Here is a 22,493-nt window from a genome sequence, read left to right as displayed (position 1 = left end):
TCTCTCAGGGCTTAATTGGACTTGACAGCAGAGGGATGGGACTGAAACAAAGAAACACTCTCCTGCTCCCTGCCTGTTCACTTCCCACACAACTCTGTCATTCCCTGATCACAGCACACAATCACCCATCACTTTTCTACTCTGCTCTAAAGCTCAAACACCCACCACATGTTAATACAATATTGATTCTCCTCCACTTGCTTTGAGTATGTCTTATTCAATGCTTGTCACGTCCAACAACGTCAACTCCAAAGTTTTGTCCCTTTGTGTCTGTGAGATGTGGACGTATACACAGTGCTGTATGTGTTCTAGGCATCTTTAGATGTTTAGATGTGGTATCGTGCAGATTTGTGCCAAATTAATTCTGCATCATGAGACAATGATTCCACAAAGAACCATCTTCTGCTACAAGAAGAACAAGGTGTCCCATAGCAGATGGTTTGTTCTCCAGAGGCCTGATGTCAACATCAGTCTGGATTACATAAAGAGACAGAAGACATTGAGACAATCTGAATCCATAGAAGACCTGCAGCACAATCTCCAAGATGCTCGAAACAACTAGCTGCCAACTAGTTGGAAAAAAGCTGTGTACAACTGTGCTTTTGCAGAGGCGAAGACTGTTTACTGCACTTTGTAAGACATTAAATGATAAACAAAAATTGTTCATGTCATTATTTTTGAATCATTTTCACCTCAATTTTGCGCAGAAGTGAATATAAAAGCATAAATACTGTATATAATTATGGGGCTTAAAGATGATTAAAATAAGACTTTTCCATGAATGCACTGTAAAAAAAAAAAAAAATTTTTTCAAAACGTTTTCAACTATAATTTTTTAAAAACAATTTCATGGTAAAAAAAATTTGTTTTTATATATTACAAATATTTACCAGTAGAAGCACAGGATACAGCATTAGATTACATGTTGACAGTAAAAATAAAATAAAAGAACTAAAAAATGGTTAATATTGTATAAAATGTCCACATCAAAAATCTGCATTTTTTTCAAATGTCAATTCATTTTTTTTCACAATGTTTGGTTGTGAAATTACTTTTTTTTCTACTGAACTTAAATCAGCAAAAAATAATAATATTTTACAGATTCTGTATATTAAGGATTGAAAAATGGTTAGAATTTTTTTCAAATGTCATTTTAAAGATTTTTTTCTGTATTGTTAACTTATAGATAACATCTATCACAGAGAAAAAGTATGCATTTACACATCAAATGTAAAAACAAAATAATTCTATTTGTAATTTAAACTAATTTGTTCTCTTACAAAGTGTGACCATAAAATTTGATTGTTTTACGGTATTTAGTCAGCCAAAAATATAATTATTATACAGACATTTGCTGTTATTTTCACAGTTTTTACAGTGTTTGAATGAAACAGTATTCCACTGTTCGAAATGTAATTTTATGGCATCCTTGCTTTTTAAAATTGATTAGATTTTTACTTACACTGTAGAGAGTGAAGTGGAGTGGACACACTTCCAAACTGTCTGCCGTCTAAATTAAATAATAAAAGCTTATAAACCATTTTTTTTTGTGATTTCTAGTTTCGCCACACAAACTTAAAAATGAAATTTCTTGTCTTTTGTAAAGCAGAAAAGATAGTACATGCTTTAATAAATTTTTAAAAAACAACATTAGTGAAAGCTGAATAGCAATTAAAAATTATCAATATGGTTAATTCAGAATGAAATTAATTTAAAAAAAAAAAAACTCACCATAAAAAAATCCTATTATGTCATTTGATGATTTAAGTGAGGTTTATTATCATATTTTTCTAGTTGAAGTCCTTAAGACAAATTTAAAACTTGAACACTGATGAACAAAAATCACAAAATCCTGCTTCAACTCCACAGCTTCAGTTTACATTGAAGCAAGCCTTCAGAGCAGTCACTAAAAGCTAAATATCAATACTGAACCACAAACTGTACAAACAAGCATGTTTGTAGAAGCTGTTAAAGTGGTAATGAGGATTCAGTCGACCAGCACGAGAACTCTCAGTTTGTAAACGTGAAACATGCTTTCTGCTGCCCTCTTTAACACAAAGAGGTCTTGCCCGGTGCAGCGCTGCACTTGTGAAAGGTGACATTCAACGGGCAGCCAGACAGTATATTCCCTAAACGTTACCACTGGCTACTAAAACACTTTTGTGCTTTTTCTTATGTTATGAATGCTTCTTTTGAATTTTGTTTTACAAGTGTATTAGCCTTGAGGAACCATCAGCTAACCTTCAGTTCAATGGAAACCCAACCTTGCACATATTTTACAATAGATTCAATAAAGCAAACTTTTATGACCTACAGGCAGAAGGCCATGAAAAGCACTCGGTCAAGTAAATGAAAGAATAATAGTAGTAAGGAAAAAAATGGCATTGTGAAATATGGTTTTGTAATAATAGTAATAAAAATTGTGGGATATAATGATCCGGAGGCTTTGGGCACGTTGAAAAAGGCTAGAAAAACAGACTCGTGTCTGACAGTCTACGAGGCCTGCCTCTGGCTGTGGAAATATCCCTGACGGCTTGGCAGGGCCTCTGACTGCCGTTTCAGCCGCTATCTTAATTTTCTCCTCTAACATGTGTAGGAAATTTACTGCTTCATTTCATCTTGTCACAAAGGAGCACTCTGCACCTGGCTTTCCCCTTCCTCCGATCACAGCTCACTCCCATGTCTCTCCTCCCTCTTCAGGAAAGTCTTCAAGCCAATGAGTTTTATTAACTAAGACAGAAACTCTTATCAAGCCTGTCATTGGCCCAGGGGCATACGATCACAGATGTACAGCAAATCAGAATGAGAAACAGAGCATTGGCTTCAATGTACTGTAAGAATCCTCCTCATGCTCACACAGGAGGAAGTGGAGGCGGTACGTGCCTCCAAACCCACAGGTGAAAAAGAGCACATTAACACGGTGAGACTCTTACCTTCGCAATGCTTGCCATCGCCTTTATAGCCTGACTTGCAGATGCATTTGTATGACTTCAGGGTATTCTGGCAGATGGCATCGATGCTACAGTTGTCAAGCGCCTCTGCACATTCGTCCACATCTACAGAGGAGGGAGACAAGAGCAGATAGTTCATGAAGCTGAAACATTCTTGGTTTGTATAACAAATGAAAACTGATATCTGAGTGTCGATCTCCGTCTTCAAAGACAAACAAAAGGACAGTTGTGGAAATGAATACAAATCATATTGCCAAAAGAGACACAAGCCAGCTTTTTGTATTGTGATAAGTAAATATGAAGTTATTAATTATTCTGCAGTGAAGTTTCACTGATCAGTTGGACACTTGGCTCACGTACGAGCCTGAATAACAAGTGGAAGGCACCGACACTGAACCACAAACATCCTCATTTCAGGTCCACAAGGGGACCTTTGCTGGAAGTCATTCCTCTTTTCTCTCTCCTCTTGTTTACGGTCATCTATCTGTTAGACTGAACAAAGCAAAAACTCCTCAAAATGAATAAAGACAAATATTATAACGTCTAGAAAATTGGCTAACAGGCTAGAATGGGCTATAACAGCTTTGCAAGGCTTCACTTAAGTGCAACAACTAACACCAGCACGCTAAGACAATGCAAGCATGCAGATGATGAGCTGGTATGATGTTTACCATGTTCAGGGCCTTAGTTCTGTGTGTAAGTATGCTAACATTTGTGAATATGCACAGAGCACAAAGTACAGCAGTGGCTGATGGTCATGTCGTTAATTTAAAAAGACATTTGGACAAATGAAGAAGTTAAAAGGTATCTGTACCAAATATCATGCCAATCCAATCAATAGTTGTAGAGACATTTTGCTGAAATTCCAGCCTCGTGGTGGTGCTATCACAAAAGTTAGTAGGATTTATCCTCTGGACATTGTGGACTAATCTTCAGGGTACTCCATCAAACGGTTGCTGAGAGTTCAAAGTGACCAGCCTACCCTAGCTACATATCTAACCAAATTGTGAAAAAGGCCTTTTGAAAAACAGCCTTCACTGGCCTGAAGAACACACATTTCAGTATGAACTTCAGTCAAAGAAGAATCTTCCAGCCCCGATCAACCAAACCTACTCATATTTATCTGGTACTCCGGCATGACTAAGTGATATGGGCAGAGATAAAACTGCTCAGTGGAAAAGGTAACTGTTGTGCAACCGCCGAACTGAGTTTGAATTACAAAGAAGAGAATGTGAAAAGATAAGAATGGAAATGGATTTAACCAGAAGCATGATCAGGTTTGCCTTCATGGAGCCCCTAATCCCACCAAATCCCAGTTAACTAGCCCAGGTGTTTAGGATTACCCCCCTGCACACAGGGGAAGGGCAGCTTAACAAGGTTTACATAGCTTCCAATATCCACTCTTATCGCAAGCCCTCTGCAGGAGCCGGCTGATCCCACTGGGAAATGACCTGCAACCTAAACCCCTGAGCTTAGCATATTGGCTATATCTACCTATTCCTGGAGGACATGCAGCCTGCTGAGGAAAGGAGGATGGTGACACTGCAGAATTCCCAAAACTCTGCAGACAATCTGTATAGCAAAACTGAATGCAATGAACTCAACAGACAGATAGTGGAAAAGCACAACTGCAGTATATTTGCACAGCAAGTACACACCAGCCACTATAACAGACAATGGCTTAAGAGGCCAGTATTCATATGATGGGAGTTGTGCACTTTACTGAAAGGTTTGCTTTCATGATTGTGTGAAAACGCTTAAGTGTTTGAATCAAAATTAGATGTAATCAAATTGAGAGTTACAACACAGACACTAGTGATTCTGTAATGATGGACTTGCTTTGAGTGAAACGCTAATGCCAGCGTGCTAACATTAGTCCAATTCATGCTTTTGGCATCTGTGTCTGAAAGGGTACTTGCACCAGAAAAACAAATAGTGCTTAAAACGAATGCTTTATTTGAGGAGAGGCAGTGCAAGGAGATTTTTCCTCATCCACAACTTTATAACTCATCATTAAAAGAGTTGTAATTGAAGCAGTCACTACCAGATTTAAGAGGTGCCTTGATTTGTACATGCATTGCATTGATGGCGCACAAACAGGGCGAAAAGTCCTAATTTCTCCAGAAATCCTGTGCTATGTCCGCCCACTGTGCTCGACACACCTCTGGAATAATCACATTGACACGGTGCAGCAGCAATCTGTAACTAGCTGCTATATCCTGTAAAAAGTGTAAAGTCACAGTCAGCCTTTTAGACACATCCATAGGTGTTCTGTGTGTTTTTCTGTGTTCAGTTTGAGAGACAATGTGACTGCTTGCATGGCAGACATTAACGAATCTATTGCAGTATGAATAGAACCGCAAACACATCTGTTGTCCACTTTCAAAGTTGGTCTGTGAACATGGATGAGGAAAACGTTAACTGGCCCTTATGAAACCACCAGAGTGAAACCAAGGCTTAAGAATTTTGGAACAAAGCAAATAACTAAAAGCTGTGGCTTGGAAGAGAGTTTTGCTTAACAGGGTCCAACAAAGAAACTAAACAACAAAAAACAATCTAATGTTGTTTATTCAGTATTTTTGGTTCCAGCAGCTTTTACCAAATATAATCTTCCATGAGCCCCAAGTCTGTCACATGAAGATGCCCTCCAGTGAAAGCTTTTTGTTTTTTTAACTTGATACCAAGTGCATATACAGTATATGCTGTGAAAAAAGTAGTGTCATGGCTGAGCATTTCCACCTTGAAACTCCAAAGTACCAATGACAGTTTCAAAAACATGGATCCACACTTTCAGGGTTTCATAGGAACAAAACTCAAGGAACCAATCTTGTCAACTTGCAAGGTTCAACTTCCTGTATCATTTTTATTCTTCTTAAGAAGTGATTTCTTGTTCAAACATGAACTATGTGAATTACTCCAATAATACAACTTGCCACTGTGTAGCATCGAGTGGTTTTACAGTGTTTAAGTGTCACAGGTGAGCTGGTGTGATCGAGCTGCAGCAAGTAGTAGATGAGTGGGTGAAGGGAGAGGTGGAGATTATGTAGTTTTGCTCCTTCAGGAGGAGGACGTGGTGCAGAGTTGCATCTAAATTCTTTTCAGGCAGGAAGGAACTATTTCCATGGATAAAACTTAAGAATATGTACCTTTAATATACAGAAATGAGGGGTTAAATCAATGACCAGAGAGGGACTTTAAATGTCACAGCGCAACAAAAGAGGCGAGTTCATGTGCGACCGGAAGAGCCACGGCTTCAATAAGTGCAGAACAGAGATGAATAAACCGAGCAGCAGCTACATGGATGTATTATAAGATTCAGCCCACTCACTTCAATTAAAGTAGCTCGGTGAGCACATAAGCCAATAAAAGTTTCTAGTTCTGTGTTTGCACTGCACGTGTGGATTCATGTTTCTCTTGCTGTCCTCACCTGCAGGCTCCTGCTCAGTTTATAGATGTTAAAGTTACATTTATGCTCTGTCTGAACTGCATGTTGGATCATTAGATAGCATCGGTTATCCCCCCTACATTTTGTTACTTATCGATGCTGGCTGGGGGGTCTCAGCCTCAATCTTTCTCTATAAATTCCCCAAGATGAATTATTCGGCCCTGCCCTGATTGGCCAGCGGATCGAGATACTGTACATTTCTTTCTTGCTCTGTTTTTTCACTTGTTACACAATTATTTACAGCACTTTTAATGTGAACAAATAAGCTAAACACTATGAATCTCAGTGGAGGGACAGTTTTGATTATCCACATCCCTGGACAACACAGAAAACTCGCTCTGAGTAACTGCAACCTGGCACAGCACACAGAAACAGCTTTTCTGAGCTCTGTAAAAATCTCACACATCTGAAACCTTAAGAGCTTGAAAATTCATAGCACAAAGAGTAATAATTGACCTTTTCTACAGCTAGATATGTCCTATCAACAGGTTTGGCAGTTTCAATGGAAAATGCTTTTAGGTCACAGAGAACTTTTTCACTAAAACACTAATTGGCAGCAAGGCTGAGAGGGAGTGTGGTGTCTAGTTCTCTTAGCAGATGCTTTCAGACAGCAGAAATCACAATTAATATGTTAGAAATTAGAAGAAATTGTTGGTATATAGTACAAACATGGACAAAAAACAATGCCAGCTTGAATATGGATAATAAACCCCACGAACACCAAAAAGAGAAGTGAAAGAAATGCTAGATGAGACATTTAATTAATGAACAGGAGTTAAACGATGTCAGAACTTTAGTCTCCATGGTTAGCAGTTTATGTATCACCATCTCAGTGTAGCGTCTCAGTATGACAATACTGGTTAATTAAAACAAATAGAAAACACGGTGCGTACTGGTCTGAGTCACAGTTGGCTTTAAAGAAAGTTAACACAGTCAATGAAAATGCACAAATTGGTAAGAAGGAACACTGAACATCTACGTTTTGTCACCTAATACAAAAGCTGTGCATCAGTATTGTGCTATTAAAATAAAGTGATGCCAGCTAGCGCATGCTGCTATTGGAAAGTGTTTTCCAACAGCAATTTCATTCTTGTTACAGTCTTGTAATGATTTGTCAAGTTTCCTGTGTCTGTTGGGTATTTTCGTGTCTGTACAACATTCGGTGCAGAATACAGCACCTGGGACCAGTTGTGGCTCATTTTGCCAAGTTTCCACAAAGCCATTTAGTGCTGCAGGAGCTCCTTGAGCCCTGTATCAATTTATATTATGTGAGAACAATATGACTTCTCCTGAGGAAAAGCCTGGGTGCTTTCTCCTTACAGACCGTCTTCTAGGATAAAAGCTGGAAAGGCTGTTTGAGGAAGCGTTTTTCAAAAGAAGAGGTATTAATCACAACAAAATATCTGTCTTATCGTCAGGTTTTCTTGGTGCCAAATCTCTGTGGTAATTAATATTCATTATGACAGAAACCCAAAGAATCCTTCTTCTCATCTTGTTATTAATGTTCCCATCTGGAGCATCAGTTCACTTTATTCTCCCAGTCTGCAAGGCTGCCAGCTCTCACGCTTTTTCTTCGACACACACACGCGCGCTTGCACGTTCACAAACACACACTTTTCAAACATGCCGAAAGTCAAAAACTGCAATTACGATTCAAAGGCAGACTGCTGAAAGGTTAACCTGTGTGGTTGTGATATTTTTGCAGAATGAAGGTACTGAGGCGCACACACATATCACTGTATCCTGATCAGCCACAACATTAAAAAAAACTATATAACATTGTTCATCTCGCTACAATGCAATGCTCTGCGGGGAAATCTTGCATTCTGGCCTTTATTTGGATGTTAGTTTGATGCGTTGCACCCACCTAAACACTGCTGCAGATCAAGTGTACCCCCCTTGGCACTGACAACCACAGCAAGACAACGATGCCTGCTACACGGCAAGAAATTCTCAGGAACGGCCTCGAGGAACACAACAAAGAGGCCAAGGTGTCGAGCGGCCTCCAAATCACCCAGATCCCAAACTGATTGAGAATCTGCAGGATGTGCTAGCACAAGCCCAGCACATGAGGCCCCACCCTGCAACCCACAGAACCCAAAGGATCTGCTGCCAACGTTCTAGCTGCCAGATACCACAGAAATCCAGTGTCCAGGAGGACCTACTCAGCACTAGGCAGGTCGGTTTAAGGTTGAGGCTGATCAGTGAATATACTGTATAAATAGTGAAGAGAAACTGCCAATCATACATCTGTATTTTCAGCATCTCTCCACTTCTTCTCACGCTGAATTTACATCCTGACAGTTTGACGCTGCTGTTGCTTCAGGTGGTTGCGGAGTGCAAAAGAACAGCACCAGATATTGGGCTGCGAGTGTCTCAACTGTTACATAACTGCCACGCCGTGACACATAATAACTTCAGTGAAATTAGAAATGATGGCAGGCAGCAGCTTGCTGTGCAATCAGGGCTGTAAACAAACAAAACAGCCTTTATGTTTGGTGAAAACCACCTCAACTGGTGAACTTTTGTAACTAACTGTGCAAAACATCGCCCCCTCCTCAAAAATTTACCCTCTAACCAGTCTGTGAAAGCTGGTAAACTTGAACTACAATGACGTCTTTGTGCAAATACTACTTGTAGATTTCAACTTCTACAGTACAGCACAGTTACAGCACCAGGCAACACTTAACAGGAACATGTGATAATGAAAAAATAGCTGATGAAAAGTGATCATCATCATCAGTGAGAGATCCGTTCATGAAAATCTGGAAATCAACTCGGAAATGGTAATTAGCGATGATCAAACACAGACAACACTCTCACACTCCCATTGCCTTTGGTGTGAGCTGCACAAAATGAAATCAATACAAATGAAGAAATCCTGACCCACAAACTACAATAATGCACGTCTGTCAAAGCACTGTTTAAAAATCCGCCCATAAAAGTTACTGGGAGCGTTCCAGTGGACACATGGACAACAAAAGATGAATGTGCTGGTCTTATTGGAAACTCAAACTGCCTTTGCCATGGAAATAAACATGTCAGAATCAATATATTCTTCGGTTGAGTCCAGGGGACGATCCTCTGAACGCGTGAGGAAAAAAACCATGCAGCGTGTTCCGTAATGTAGCCCCGGTAATTGACTCATGCCCAAGATGAAAAGATTGTGTTTCTCATTGAGATTTTCTTTCATTCTTTTGTGCTGAGGAACAAGTTAAGGCAGCAGAGAATGAAGCCGGCGCTTCAAGACAAGGATGAATAAACAAAGTCAAAACAGCAAACCAAAGAAGAAAGATATGTTGGGCAACACTCAGATGTTTAAACAGTTTCCTCCGGGGAATGTGTCATTTTGAATATTGCTGCTCTCGTAGCCCTCCTCTGGTTCAGCACTTGAGCATATTAAAGCCACAAATAGCTTGAGTCTGTGTTTAAACCCGCTGACATTCTCTGAATATTGAATTCAATGATTTTGTTGGATGAAACCAAGTCGTAAAATAATGAAACATGTTTTCTCTTCCCTGAAACTGATTCCCTTCACGCTCAATAAAACTTTAAACTTCACCGTGTGTCAAACTGCTACATCCCTGAATGCATCATTGCATGCCCTTACTCAGTGAAGCTGGCTTTTTCTTTTTTTTGGATGGTAGAGGTAGAAGGGTTGCAGGGTACATAAATGGGATTTATTATAATTGCATTAAATTTGCAGGATAAAACTCCCTTATGTCTTCAGAGGAAGAGATTAAGAAAGTTACTCTGAAAAGACATTATTCCATTTATTCAAAAGCAGGCCCCACATGTAAGTCGGAGCTGCCGGCTAAGGGCTGCTGGCCGTGGAGGTGAGACCTTGTCAGAGGTGCTTTTCCTCCCTGATTTATGGGATGGCCCTGGGATAAGCAGTGTATTTAGCTGGGCCGGCTCAAGGGGGTGTTAGCAGGAATAAGACTCAGAAGGGAGAGCGCGAGTGTGTGGGAGAATTGTAGAGCCGAAGGTGTGTAGTTCAAACATAGGGTAATGTTTACTTTGAGTGTTGAGACCCTCACTGTTTGCTTTGCCCCAAACCTGCCCCCCCCTCAAACCCATCAACTTTCCTTCAGATACAGAAATAGACTGATTGGAGCTGGGACACCCATAGGTGTAGCTTTACTTGAGCGGCCTGCAGCCAACTCCAAAGTAACAGTCAAAAAATATGGACCAAGTTACGCATTCAGGCAGCAGAAGCAATAAAATATTTGCTCGTGTTTTCCCGACAGAAAGATTCGGTGCAAATTTTGAACTACCTTCGGTCTCGATAAAACCATTTTCAGATGAAATCCTTCATTTTCTTGAGCTCCTTGTGGCTGTGGAGGAAGGGTGCTGGGTTCAATACCATAAAATTGTGCTCCTGGGATCACAGTGTTTGTCATACTGTGCGTAATTACAAAGGAAAGCATTGTAATTATCCATCTTAGAACCACACTTACACTACAGTTTAGGTTGCGGTTGAGCAGGATGGGGTGAAGGTCAGGATAATTACTTTAGGAACAGAGCAGGAGTTTGAATGGCTCAACTGTATGAAATCATACAGGAACACCTCTTTAATCTTCACTGTATTTATTGTCAGTAGGCCATATGATGTACATCTCACAAGCAAACTATTTGTTGTAAAGAAAAGGAATGGTGATGGAAAAGTGGATAGTTTTCCTCTGTATTGATTAGGAATCAATCACTGGTTGAAAAGTGAAGAGAAACATTTCTGGAAATTACAACAAAAAATTTACTATTTTTAACAGTCAAAGATCTAGATATGATTTAAAACATCTAAAACACCGTGTTTTTCCCAAAATAAAAGCTCAAATAATCTACATGGTCAGAAATTCTACTCCCTCTCTAGTTGTCTGTGCCATAAAGGTTTCATATTTGTAAGATCATGCCGGCACAATGAGCTTTCAAACTAGATGAAATGTCACAAAATCATGGTGTTTAAAGTAAAATACCTAGACATTACAATTAACATTGTAATTGTGTATGCGTCTACAGTTACACAAAACACACTGTAACGTGACGTGATTCTTTCCTTTAACCTGGACGTCTGAGAGGAGGTGAGGACGAGGTTGTGCAGAGGACAGGAACTATGGCTGATCATTGCAACGCCATCACAGCACACTGTGAAACTATCGTGGACTTTTAAGTTGTGCTGGGCAGCAGACCTCTTTCTCTCTCTAAAAAAAAAAAAAATGGTTTTGATGAAATGCAGACGTCAACATTAACACAAAATTTAGCATCTCACCGCCCCTCCTGCCCCGATCCCCCCTTCGGCTAATGAAGGGACACACTGTTGGCTGTCCAGCAAGCCTCTAAAAAGTTGTGAATAAAAATATCCACTGCTTCCATTCGGGATATTTACACTCATCCTTCACACACTCTAAATGTTTAGGAATCACGACCACTGACTGATCCTGTGCTTTCAGAAACTGTGATCACAACTTCAAAACCCCCTCGGGTCCCTCCCCTGCCTGAGTCTACCAACCATGAAACCTCAGATTTATCCGAAGGAAAAAATGGAGAAGAACATGCAAGCTAAGTTTCTGAACAGCAGAATCATGTTAACACGCTCAAAGGCATTAACTGTGTGCACATCTATGGCTTTAACTTGTTTGCATCTGCAGACGTGCACAGGCCTGCGCATTGTTTTCTTTCATATTACTTATGTCCACTCTGTTATGTCTGATGATCACAGTGACAAGAATATCTGCACCTTGCTGTCTTGTTATATTCCTTAAAGGTGCACGAGACCAACTTCAAACAAAACATTAAGAGCTACTGTGACAAAGATTTGTATCATGCATTATCTCGATGCCAGAAATTTTAATCTACAAGTGTGTATGAAACGGGTTAAGAGGTTAAACAGATGATGTTACTGAGTTGCTAAAAGAGAAATCCACAGTTTTTGAAGTTTGATCCATGCAAGAGACTTAAAGTTAGAACATCTCGACATGTCTCTTAACTTTGTGGAATTGCAAAACTACAGGAAAACCTCTGTAATTTATGTGCTATTTGCAAGCAATTGTTCTACTTTTTTAAAATCAAGAAATCATAGAAAAATCACTTTCACAGTGTCCATGCTCACAGTGACGTGTTAAAATGCTGTTTGTCCAACAGGATCAGTCAGTAACATTTAATTAAATATAATGTTAAACTGAAAAAGCAGCACATTCTAGCACAATTAAGAACCTAAAACTAAAAATCAATTTGCACCTTTGCTTGAAAAATTACAGCAATGCAACTTAATTATTCCTTACTTCTTCGTACACAATTAAAATCCGGAGTTTTGCACCATAATTAGGAGAGTCACTAAACTAGTTTCCCCGCTAGAGATGAATTAAACTATTTGATCGAATGTCTGTTAATTGCACATTCTTTTAATTTACCAGCAAAACAAAAGCAGACATTATAGAAGCAAACTAGTCATCCCATAATATTCTGGCTTCTTTCAAAAGCTGCCAAGATCTTTTCTCAGCTCCTTCAGTCCAACATAACGCGCTCTTTCAATTTTTTATTCGGCACTGTCAGCTTCTGTATTACACAAACACTGATATATAATGGATGTGTAGTTGGGGTGTCCTTATTACAACATTTCAACTAACTCGAGCCAACGCATACAAGATCTACTTCTTCAACCTGTCAACGCCTTTGAGAGCGTTTCATAGCGTGCGTACTTCCCAACAAAACAGCCGGCGGCGGCGATGAGCCTGGAGACTGCAGAGCAAAGAGCAAGTGGACTCACCTCCTCGCATCATTTATAAAACATTTCTCAAGGTAGCTCAAACTCAGGCTCAGTGAATAAAAAATGGCCGTTCGCTGTGATTTTGATCACAGACCGAGCATCTGGTGTCGTGCCCTTCCTTTAGCATGTGTGGCCTTAATAGACTATGACTCACAGACCTCCGGACCACCTCCAGAAGGAAAACACTTATTACAGTAATTAAGTGAATCATAGAGTAATACTAAGAGGGCAGAGAGCGAGGCTGACATGACACTCACCAAGTGTCAGAGCTCTAATATGTTCTCTGCTGAAGACGTGAGCGTAGCTTGTAGCCGTTTCTCATTAGGAGCCGAGGTGACAAGAAATTCATTTGTACCTTTCAAGTGATTTTTCACCCTGCCTGGCATGTGTCCTCAACTGTTAATGACTTGTTGGCCTCATGCAGCATATTTTATATGTGGGAAGGGTGGCACTTAGTCCAGCTGCATACCTTATATTTATACAACCAGAGCTAACTGACATGACACTCTGCCCGCTGCACACAGCAATTACATTCATTGGTGGTTGCTTTAGCCAGATACAGTACCGACTATAAAGATGGCAGCGTAGCAATTACAGCACAAGTGTGATATTTTTAGTTGTTTCCTGTCAAACGGAGGTATAAAGTGAATGGTTCTCTGTGTAAGCTGTGAAGCAGGCATTAACTACTAAAGCTCAGAAATGTGGACTTCAGTGAGCTGGAACTGACTGGACGTATACTTCATTTAAATGCTGAGAGACAGCACACTCACCTCAGACTAACATTTCCCTCCTGCAGACATATCAAGTGTTTAATGGCCCCTCAATCACTGCTTCTACTGTATTTCACTGCATACTTTGTACGGGGGACACTAGATTAAATCTTCTGCCTTCACATGCGGAGGGAAAAATTGCTTCACTGTCTGGAAGATTTTCCACAGAAAATGAATCAGGGTAGCAACAGTTATTGTTCTTAATGGTTAATCTGATAATAATTCACTCATTTAAGCTATTAATTTCATTAGCACTATGTCAGAAAATGGCGGGAAAAAAAACTACTTTCACAATTTCAAAAGAAATACTCATCATTCTAGACAAATAAACTCAGAAAATCTTCATTTATAAGAATCCCGGAACCAGGAATTGCTGCTTTAAAATTGACATAAATCATTTAATGATTATCAAAACACTTGATAATTAACTTTCTGTTGATCAATTAATCGATTAAACTTAAGTAAATGTTGCAGCTCATCAGTAAAGGAACGCATGTTCAGATCAAAGCATGTTAAAATATTTTCACAACAGCAGAAAATGAGTTTTCATGATGAGAAGGAATCAGTTAGAATCTATCTGACTGCTGAATGTAGGACTGTGTCTAACAATTGTTTTCAGCTGTGAAATATCTGCTATTTTCTAAATTAATAGCTTTACCTGTAAAAAGCACACAAACAGTACAAAAAATGTTTTACCAGAGCAACATAATCTGTCCACAAATGCTTTGTTTTGTCTGAAGATATTAATGCTACTATATGACGCACAAAAAAACAACCTTAAAACCTCACATCTAAAAAGCTTGAAATTAGAGAAATTTTGGTGTTTTGCTTGAAAAAGACAGAAACCATAAAGCACTACCAACTAATTTTTGTCAACCTAGGAATCAATAAAACTCCTCGGCTCTAGTTGAATCCCATCATGATAATTTTTTAAAACAAATGTTGCTAAATTACAACCTTGATGAATGACAGAAAAGGCAGAATTGCCTGCTACCATGTTCACTCCAACAAATTATCAGTCCTCTTCAGAATTATAGACTAGATTCAGAGCGTAATTGATCAGTGAAGCACCACAGTCTGTCTGGCAATTCTATTTATAATTATCAAAACATAATATAAAACCGTTTTTTCCATTTCTCCCATTTCCATCATTTGACACCCACTTACCTAAATTACAGGTTGATGCACAAGCAGCTCGGTCTCTGCCCATGCCATTAATGTGCATGTAATTATGTGAATATGCTCCCATTTAATTTAAAAATGAAAAATCAGTAGGAAGCAGTATGAAATAATACAAGCTGAGAATTTCTACTTTATGCATATTTGTAATGTAAAACAGTTACTCTAAGTGTGTGTGCTTTGTAAGAAAAAAAATGACAAAATTCTTCGGTTTCATCTTCGTCTCTTATTGTTTTAAAAAAAAAACTTTCTTCTTTTTTATTTTCTTCAGCATCTCTGAGCATTGAGTTGTTGGTTCAACAAATCAAGATATTTTAACTATATTTTTTAACCATTTTTGTTGATATTTGAAAGACCAAATAAAGTCAGAATTTTTTATTTATTTTTTTTTTTAAATCAGCCATTATTTGCAGCACTAAATGCCTCCATGATAGAAAGAGTCATGAACAACCACATTCTAACATTAACACTTGTATGACTGAACAGGTTAACAGGTTGTCCACAATGCATGCATTTCTAGGTGCATTTTCATTTATTTACGTTTTTGAAATGCAACTTTATCTAAGAATGTAATTAACTATCATGTCTTTGTTTCTGTTTGTTGTTGTAATTAACTTCTTTTTTTCTTTTGAACTTGTATTAGCTTTATTAGACAAGTTAGTAGCGAGTCAGACAGGAAAGTAGGGAGAAGAATGGGGGGAAGACCTGCAGCAAAGGGCTGAGAGCAGGAATTGAAGCCAGATAGCTGCGTATTTTTACAGAAATGTGAAAAAATTACATTAATAAAAAGTCTGTTTTAAATCACGAGTTGTTTGAACATTAACTTATTACTGTAGTTATATGGTGAACTAACTGAATACTTCATCTTTTCTTTCATTTACAAAAAAAATTGCTGTTTTTAAGTTTATAGTGGATGAATTATAAATTAATCAATTTTTATTTTATTTTATTTTTTTTTAACTACTGGACCCATTCTTTGTAATGAGCTACCAGTGCTTTTTCCTGTTATTTCATTGATTTATTATATACATTTAAAAAAATGCAGTTTTCTTAACTGTAGATATATCACTAAATGAATATTATTCATTGTACAGACACCATTATGTAATACCTTATTTTTAAATGACAGATTTACCATTAAATAACAGAAAAATGCCCTGCTTTGTATGATAGATAAGCCTTTAAAATTTATAGAGTTTCTAGTTGTTTGTTTTTTTTTTTTTACTATAGACTCATTACACTATTGACTTTTTGCTGTTTGTTTTCTTTTTTTTTTTTTTTTACTGTGGACACAATTAACAGAGCATCTCTGTTCTTGAATTACAGAACAATGTTGGAGTAATGAGCTCCCTGTGTGTTTTTTTCCCCATTATTTTATGGATCTATTTGTTAGAGGGCATTTGCCATTAATGACCAGTATCTGCCATTACAGTCTGCAATAAATTTGTATCTGGAGTTCACCGGGGGGTGACTAAATCTTGGAGAGGATCATATGGTTTTTCCCATGCCTCTGTCCATTTAGGAAGTCTCATATTCATCAGTGAAGTCATCCCTCTTTCTACCCTGAATGCACTGGCCAGAACCCACCAAATAAATAATTTGGCTTCTTCTCTTTTTTTCTTCATCTGGATTCCTTGATGTATTGGGCTGGATTTTTCCATTACTAAGCAGAATAAGAGCATTTCCTTTCACTTCCAGCAGTCTCCAAAGCTGGCGCTCACCATCAGGAATGTAAACACACACAGTCTGTAAACAAGGCTCTCTCTGACCCACAACCCCCCTCCGACAACGCTGACCACCGCAGACCAGCCTAATGACGTCCCTCCCTGACCCCGCCAAACTCTCAAAGACAGACGCAGCCCCATTATTCAGCTGAGAGGTCACAGGAGGGAGCGGGAAGAAGAGCGAAAGAGGAGGAAGGATGGCGTAGCGGCCGCCATGGGTTTAAGAAAGTATAGACATCGAGATGACAGCCTCTCTGATAGCTTCTCCTGAATCCCAGTATCCCCAATCAGCCAGTAATGGAACAGAAAAACAAATGTGGGCTCTGTGGTGGGGGGTTAGAGGATTAATGATCTAAGAACTGCTACAGCTGGCTGAGGGGCGGCTCGGAGGTTCCTCAGCGAGACATCAGCACTCATGAAGGAGGCTCTAGAGGTGAGTCTAAGACTGGAGGAGGGGGGTCAGAGTGCCGTCAACGCCGACTCCATCCTCCCCCGAAACCAACAGGGATGTTGTCAACACAGCGGCGCATCTGCACCGAGAACAAAAGCCACTGACAGGGTGAGAGAGGAAGAGACGGGAGCAGCAGAGAGAGTTTTCTAATTTTAACCACAATGCCACAGTTGAGAGAAGCATCACAGGCCTCATTTGGAACATACTGTTCAGATTAAAGCCTCGATAAATAAACAAGACCCAAACAAGCACGCCGCTACGGAGCGTGAGGGTTCGAGCTTTTTCATACCCGCTGGACACTGGTGTTGCATACAAAGCAGTTTGTCGAGGTGTTCTCAGCAAAGTTTGGCTGCTTTAAACCTCCTTCCTCAGTTGCACCTGAAATCTACAGCTTTGTCAGCCCTGCAACCATTCTAAATTAGGTGACAAATAGCGGTCACAAGGGCCCTCCCCAGCTGCTGATAAAGTGATTTTCTGCTCGAGGAAGGGTGAAAAGGTAGCATGACAGAGGGGTCTCAATAGCTGATGGGTTCCCCTGGGCAGCAACAGGGAATCTGCAGTGTCCACAGGTTATGGTTTTGTTTGGCTGTGACCGACCTAACATTCATACAGCTTACAAAAGGTGGAAAAGAGAGTAATTGTTCAATTCAGCACATGCATGCAGATGATGATGGTGCAAAAGAGAAACGACGATGGGACCACAAACATGCACCCAACAGTCAAGCACAAACCACTTCCAGGAGACTTTAAAACACGTTTGAGATTTTTAGGATATATGCTTATTTGTTCCCCATCACTGTGTTAGCTTAGCTTAGCATAAAGACTGTAAATATTGGAGAAAAAGCTAGCTTGGTGTGGCCGGCGTTTCCAAAGCTCACTAATTAACTTGTTTGCTTAATCTATGCAAAACCCCAAAGTGTAAGAACAGCAACTCGGTGTGTCTTGGGGTTACATGTAAAACTGTATCTCAGCTCTGAGCAGTTGCCAGGCAACCAGCTGAGACTCCAGGAAATCACCAGTTTGGATTTATCGTATGAGCAATGATGTGTTAATTAGTGAGCGTCTGAAGTTCTCGCATTTGTCTAGAATCTGACAGAGCTGAGTGACCTGGTGAACAATGTTTACAGGATTTTATGCTAAGCTAAGCTAACGGCATGCAGGCATGAGAGCGGCATCATACTAACTCGCCAAGACCAAGTCAAAAAGCGTATTTCCCAAACTGTTTCACTACTACTTTAAATTATTGCCAGACATATATTTATGTGATAACTTATGAGTGCAGTTTTCATTTTCTTAAAGAAAGACTATAAAATGTGCAGTTCATTATTTAAAAAAAAAGAAAGAAATTACTGATTAAAAGTTAGTATTTTGCCAAGTACACTTAGTAAACTTCCCGTTTGGAGACCTTGAAGAAGGAAGTCTACTTTCTTGAGGCCAGAATCTTTGACCCTCTGAGAGGAAAATCCATCAGCCAGGATGAAAGTGAGGAACTGTCCAGAACGAAGCCCCACTGAATCGCCTCAGGTCACAGCTTGTGCCAGACATCTTTGACTTTACATGAGTCTGTAAACTTGCTACTAGATCTGCAGTTCGCCCGCCCTGACATGAAATTAAAATGTTTGCATCAAGCTGCAGCTCGGCCACACAGAAGGCTGCGAATAAGAGAGAACTAGGCAGACTAAGCCTGAACTGTTACCAAAGGATTCTGCAGTCGTAATGGAACCTCATTTCGAGAAGTGAAAGCACTTGTGCCTGCTAAGTGCAATCATTAATATCCAGTCTAAAATCACTCATCGCAGTCATACACATTCACTTATCCCCACAGCGCACCCACAGATAAAAGTCATTTTCGTGATTCATACCGCATTGCTCCTGGACAGAATTGCTATCAAGTGTTTTCACCACTCAAGTAATGCCAAGATAATAATCTCTCTCTCTCTCTCTCTTGGCTGCTTTGTAACAACGTGAACAGTGGCGTTGGAGCACCACTTGTCAGGCAGATGCTTTCTGAGTGGCTGGATCGACCCCCTCCACCCACTCGTCAGCGGCTGACCGAGGGCTACCCCGAGGCTTGACCCGCCTCAGACTCGCTGATCGTAACGAGAACACGACTATCTGACACCGCATGCCTGCTGCAGAGAGAGAAGACAGACTGAGACGAGCTTATGTCATCACGAGGGAGCTCTTTTTGTTTAGGAAAAAGAGAAATGAGATGGCATTTGCAGGTTAGGAGTTCGTCTGCTTTAATTAGTCCCGGTGGTTGGAGGTAGACGGGAGAAATTAAAGGGTGACTTTGTCAACATGTGAGCCACGCTGCAATGTCCTGATCCACAATGTGATTCATTTCTCAAAGTCACACAGCGGCCACAGTCAAGACAGAAGAAGCCTTTTCTTCAAGGTTGACCTGAATACATCTTCCACTCGCCTGCTGTTAAAAATTACTTCGCCAAAAATTGTGCTCGGCACCTTGGCAAACAAATAGGGACTTTTGCGTCTGCTTGTTTTTCAGGCACATCCAGCCTCTCGGGGGGATAAGTGCAACAGCTTCGACAAATACCACTGCTGGAGCTTGTAAGGACTCACGGGGCAATGCAGAAACCTCATAGCCTGAGAAATAACAGTGGAGGTGATGAAAGAGAAATGCCAAAGTGGTGTCAATATGTCAAAGCCAGATGACTGGACATGTACTTAGAAGAAAGTGCCACAGTCTCTGGCTGCCTGTCATCTTTTTTCCTTTACTCTTCTGTCTTTCTGCTAAACAGCACATTCAGAGAAGTTCAAGGCCGACGGGTTAAGCAGAAATAAAAGCTCCATTAAAATGATTCTTTGATGTGGCTTTACATACAGTTTCAAAGACCTGTCCAAATTACTAAGACACAGTACAGACACAACACTTTCTCACTGTTCCAGTTGCACATGCACCGATACCGACACTTGCGTGATACTCAGAGCAGCAGCACATCCAAGCCTTCCATCAAGCAACAAAAAGTGGACTGAAGAAAAGAAGCGAAGGGGGCAGAGGGGAACCGTGCACATCTCTTTTTTTGGTTGCAGAAATAGAATTAGCACACTGGCTGACAGGGAGCTTTCTGACACAGTGGGTGTAATGCGGCCCTCGCTTATGTTTGACAGAGGAAAAAAAGCACAGCTACTGCATTAAGCGTAAAGGAAAGGAAGCGAGGACAAAGCAAACAAAGCAGGAGTTGGGTGAAAAAGGAAAGAGAGTGAGTGTTGGGCTGGGGGAGGAGGAGGGGGAGGAGGGGGAGATTTCTTCCTCCCTTCCGTCTTGCTCACAGTGGAGACTCGGGCAGCATCTCTAGGTAAGCGTCCCCCGTCACTTGGGCCTCATGTTGGCCAAGGCTGCTCGGTTCCCACAGTGTGTCAGGGCCCGCATGTGGCCTTCCTCCCCGCTCCGGCAGCCCTGCGTCTTTAGACCCCCAGGCCCCGGAGCAGAGGTTACACCAACACAGGCAGCCACAGCAGCATGTCAGCCCCACACCAACCGTTGCCTTGGTGCCGCTGCATTAGCAAAGAGCTCCTGACTCTGTTTCGAGACAGAGTGATTTGCCATGACGTCTGTGGCTCCCCTCTTTTCCTCGCTTGTTGCTGCTCGCTCACTAAGAAACCTCTCCTCTCTCTTTCTCTCTGCACATTTAATCTCTCCCATTTCCCTGGTCTCATTTTTCCCGTCTTTGTCATTCTCTCCACCACATCTTCAAATCTTCCCTCCCTCATTCCACTGCTCTTTCACTCTTTTCACTCCCCCCTCCTTTCCTAGAGTAATGACTGATGCCTGAAACACAGTGCCATGATTAGACTGACACTGATGAAAGACAACATCTGCGTTGAATAAATATTGAGCTGACAAATTGTGGCTCTGTTTTTTTTCCCCTCAGTCATTGTTCATCCCTCCGTTTCCCCATTTTTCAAAATTGTTCCCAGCTTGCAGGGTTGTCGGTGCCACAGAGTTGCCACCGACATCAAACAGGATATTTATTTTCAGTTAGGCACAAAATATGCTTACAAATAAATCGCAAACAACATGTCACTGCAGAGCTCGCACTGGCAACCCGGAGGAGAAGCCTATCAAGTGGTTGTCCTCTGCCTTTCACTCGGTGACCAACAAACAGGTGCATGTCATTAGAGACTCTCATACAGCAGCATTCCACATGACAAGGAAGTGTGTAATCGATGTGGAAAATAAAGTGAGAAAAAAGTAGTTCTAATTGCAAAATGTAAATATTGAGTTTTCCCACAAGTGGGGGCAGACCACCCAGGATGCAAAATAGTCACCCACCCCCTTTCTCCCCTTTTTTTTTTTTTGCCTTGTCGACCGCCCGAGAAGATGTCTTTTTGTGAGTGCAAAACATCACCAACCACAATCAACACTCACACAGGAACCATGATGTGTCTTTGCATGCAAATACTTCTGGCAGCTCCGGCTTGGCATTTGTATTGTGGGAAAATTAAGTGATGAAAACCTGCAGGAGAGGGGCTGAGCGGATCAGAAATTGAGTGTGTAACGCCACGTCTGTCTGGTTCCCTGTGAGATGCCAGGAGTTCTGATTCAGGCTGCCCCCTTGTCTGGTCTGAATAAATTCTCACAAGAAAAGGAGAGCAAGAGGGCAGCCGGCTGGGCAGGACGGCACTGTAGCTGCAGTGTCTGACAGACTGAGGCTCCTCCATGTGTGTGTTGCAGGCCGGTGTCAAATACTTGTCTGGACTGTGACAAATACCTCCTTGTGGTCTCACTACAATTACCTGCAGGTTTAGCTATGAAACATAACTGTTCACGCTGCTGATGCTGTCTGAAGATCAAAGACAAGTTTTTGCTTTTTATTCTGACAGCAGCAAACTCTCAGTGAAAATTAATGTGAGCCTCATTAGGTTTCCTGTTTTCTGTCTTGACAACTGTGCAGAAATATAAGCAACTGAGCAACAACAATTAAATGATTGCAAAACAAGGCACTGAATCAACAGAAGGCATCTGCTTGAGTCAAACTGGTGCATCAAACTCTAAAAACTTCACTTCTGCTCATTTCTTGCCACAAACGTTCTACTTTCAACATCTTTTAAAGCACAATTAAGACAAACACAATCACTTCTCTACATGCTTCCTATAGATCCATTAATTAAGCATTCAGCGATCCAACCAGCTCTTTCTTAACCACGATGGCTAAAATATTTTTTTTAAAAAAGCATTTTGAGGT

At 40.5% G+C, this 22,493-nt stretch overlaps 1 protein-coding gene across 2 annotated transcripts in view; it reads right to left on the bottom strand.

The window, feature by feature from the left end:
- Positions 1–22,493, bottom strand: part of scube3 (signal peptide, CUB domain, EGF-like 3) — a 79,982-nt gene that overhangs the window by 56,878 nt on the left and 611 nt on the right. For both annotated transcript variants that reach the window (XM_023275622.3, XM_023275621.3), the window contains exon 2: positions 2,934–3,056. In XM_023275622.3, coding sequence (XP_023131390.1) covers positions 2,934–3,056 — 123 coding nt within the window. The remainder of the gene's footprint in view (positions 1–2,933; positions 3,057–22,493) is intronic.

Source organism: Amphiprion ocellaris, chromosome 8, assembly GCF_022539595.1.
Source record: "Amphiprion ocellaris isolate individual 3 ecotype Okinawa chromosome 8, ASM2253959v1, whole genome shotgun sequence".
NCBI classification, from domain to species: Eukaryota; Metazoa; Chordata; class Actinopteri; family Pomacentridae; genus Amphiprion; species Amphiprion ocellaris.
Note: the sequence above shows the minus strand (reverse complement) of the source record. Positions and strands in the feature narration are given on the sequence as shown.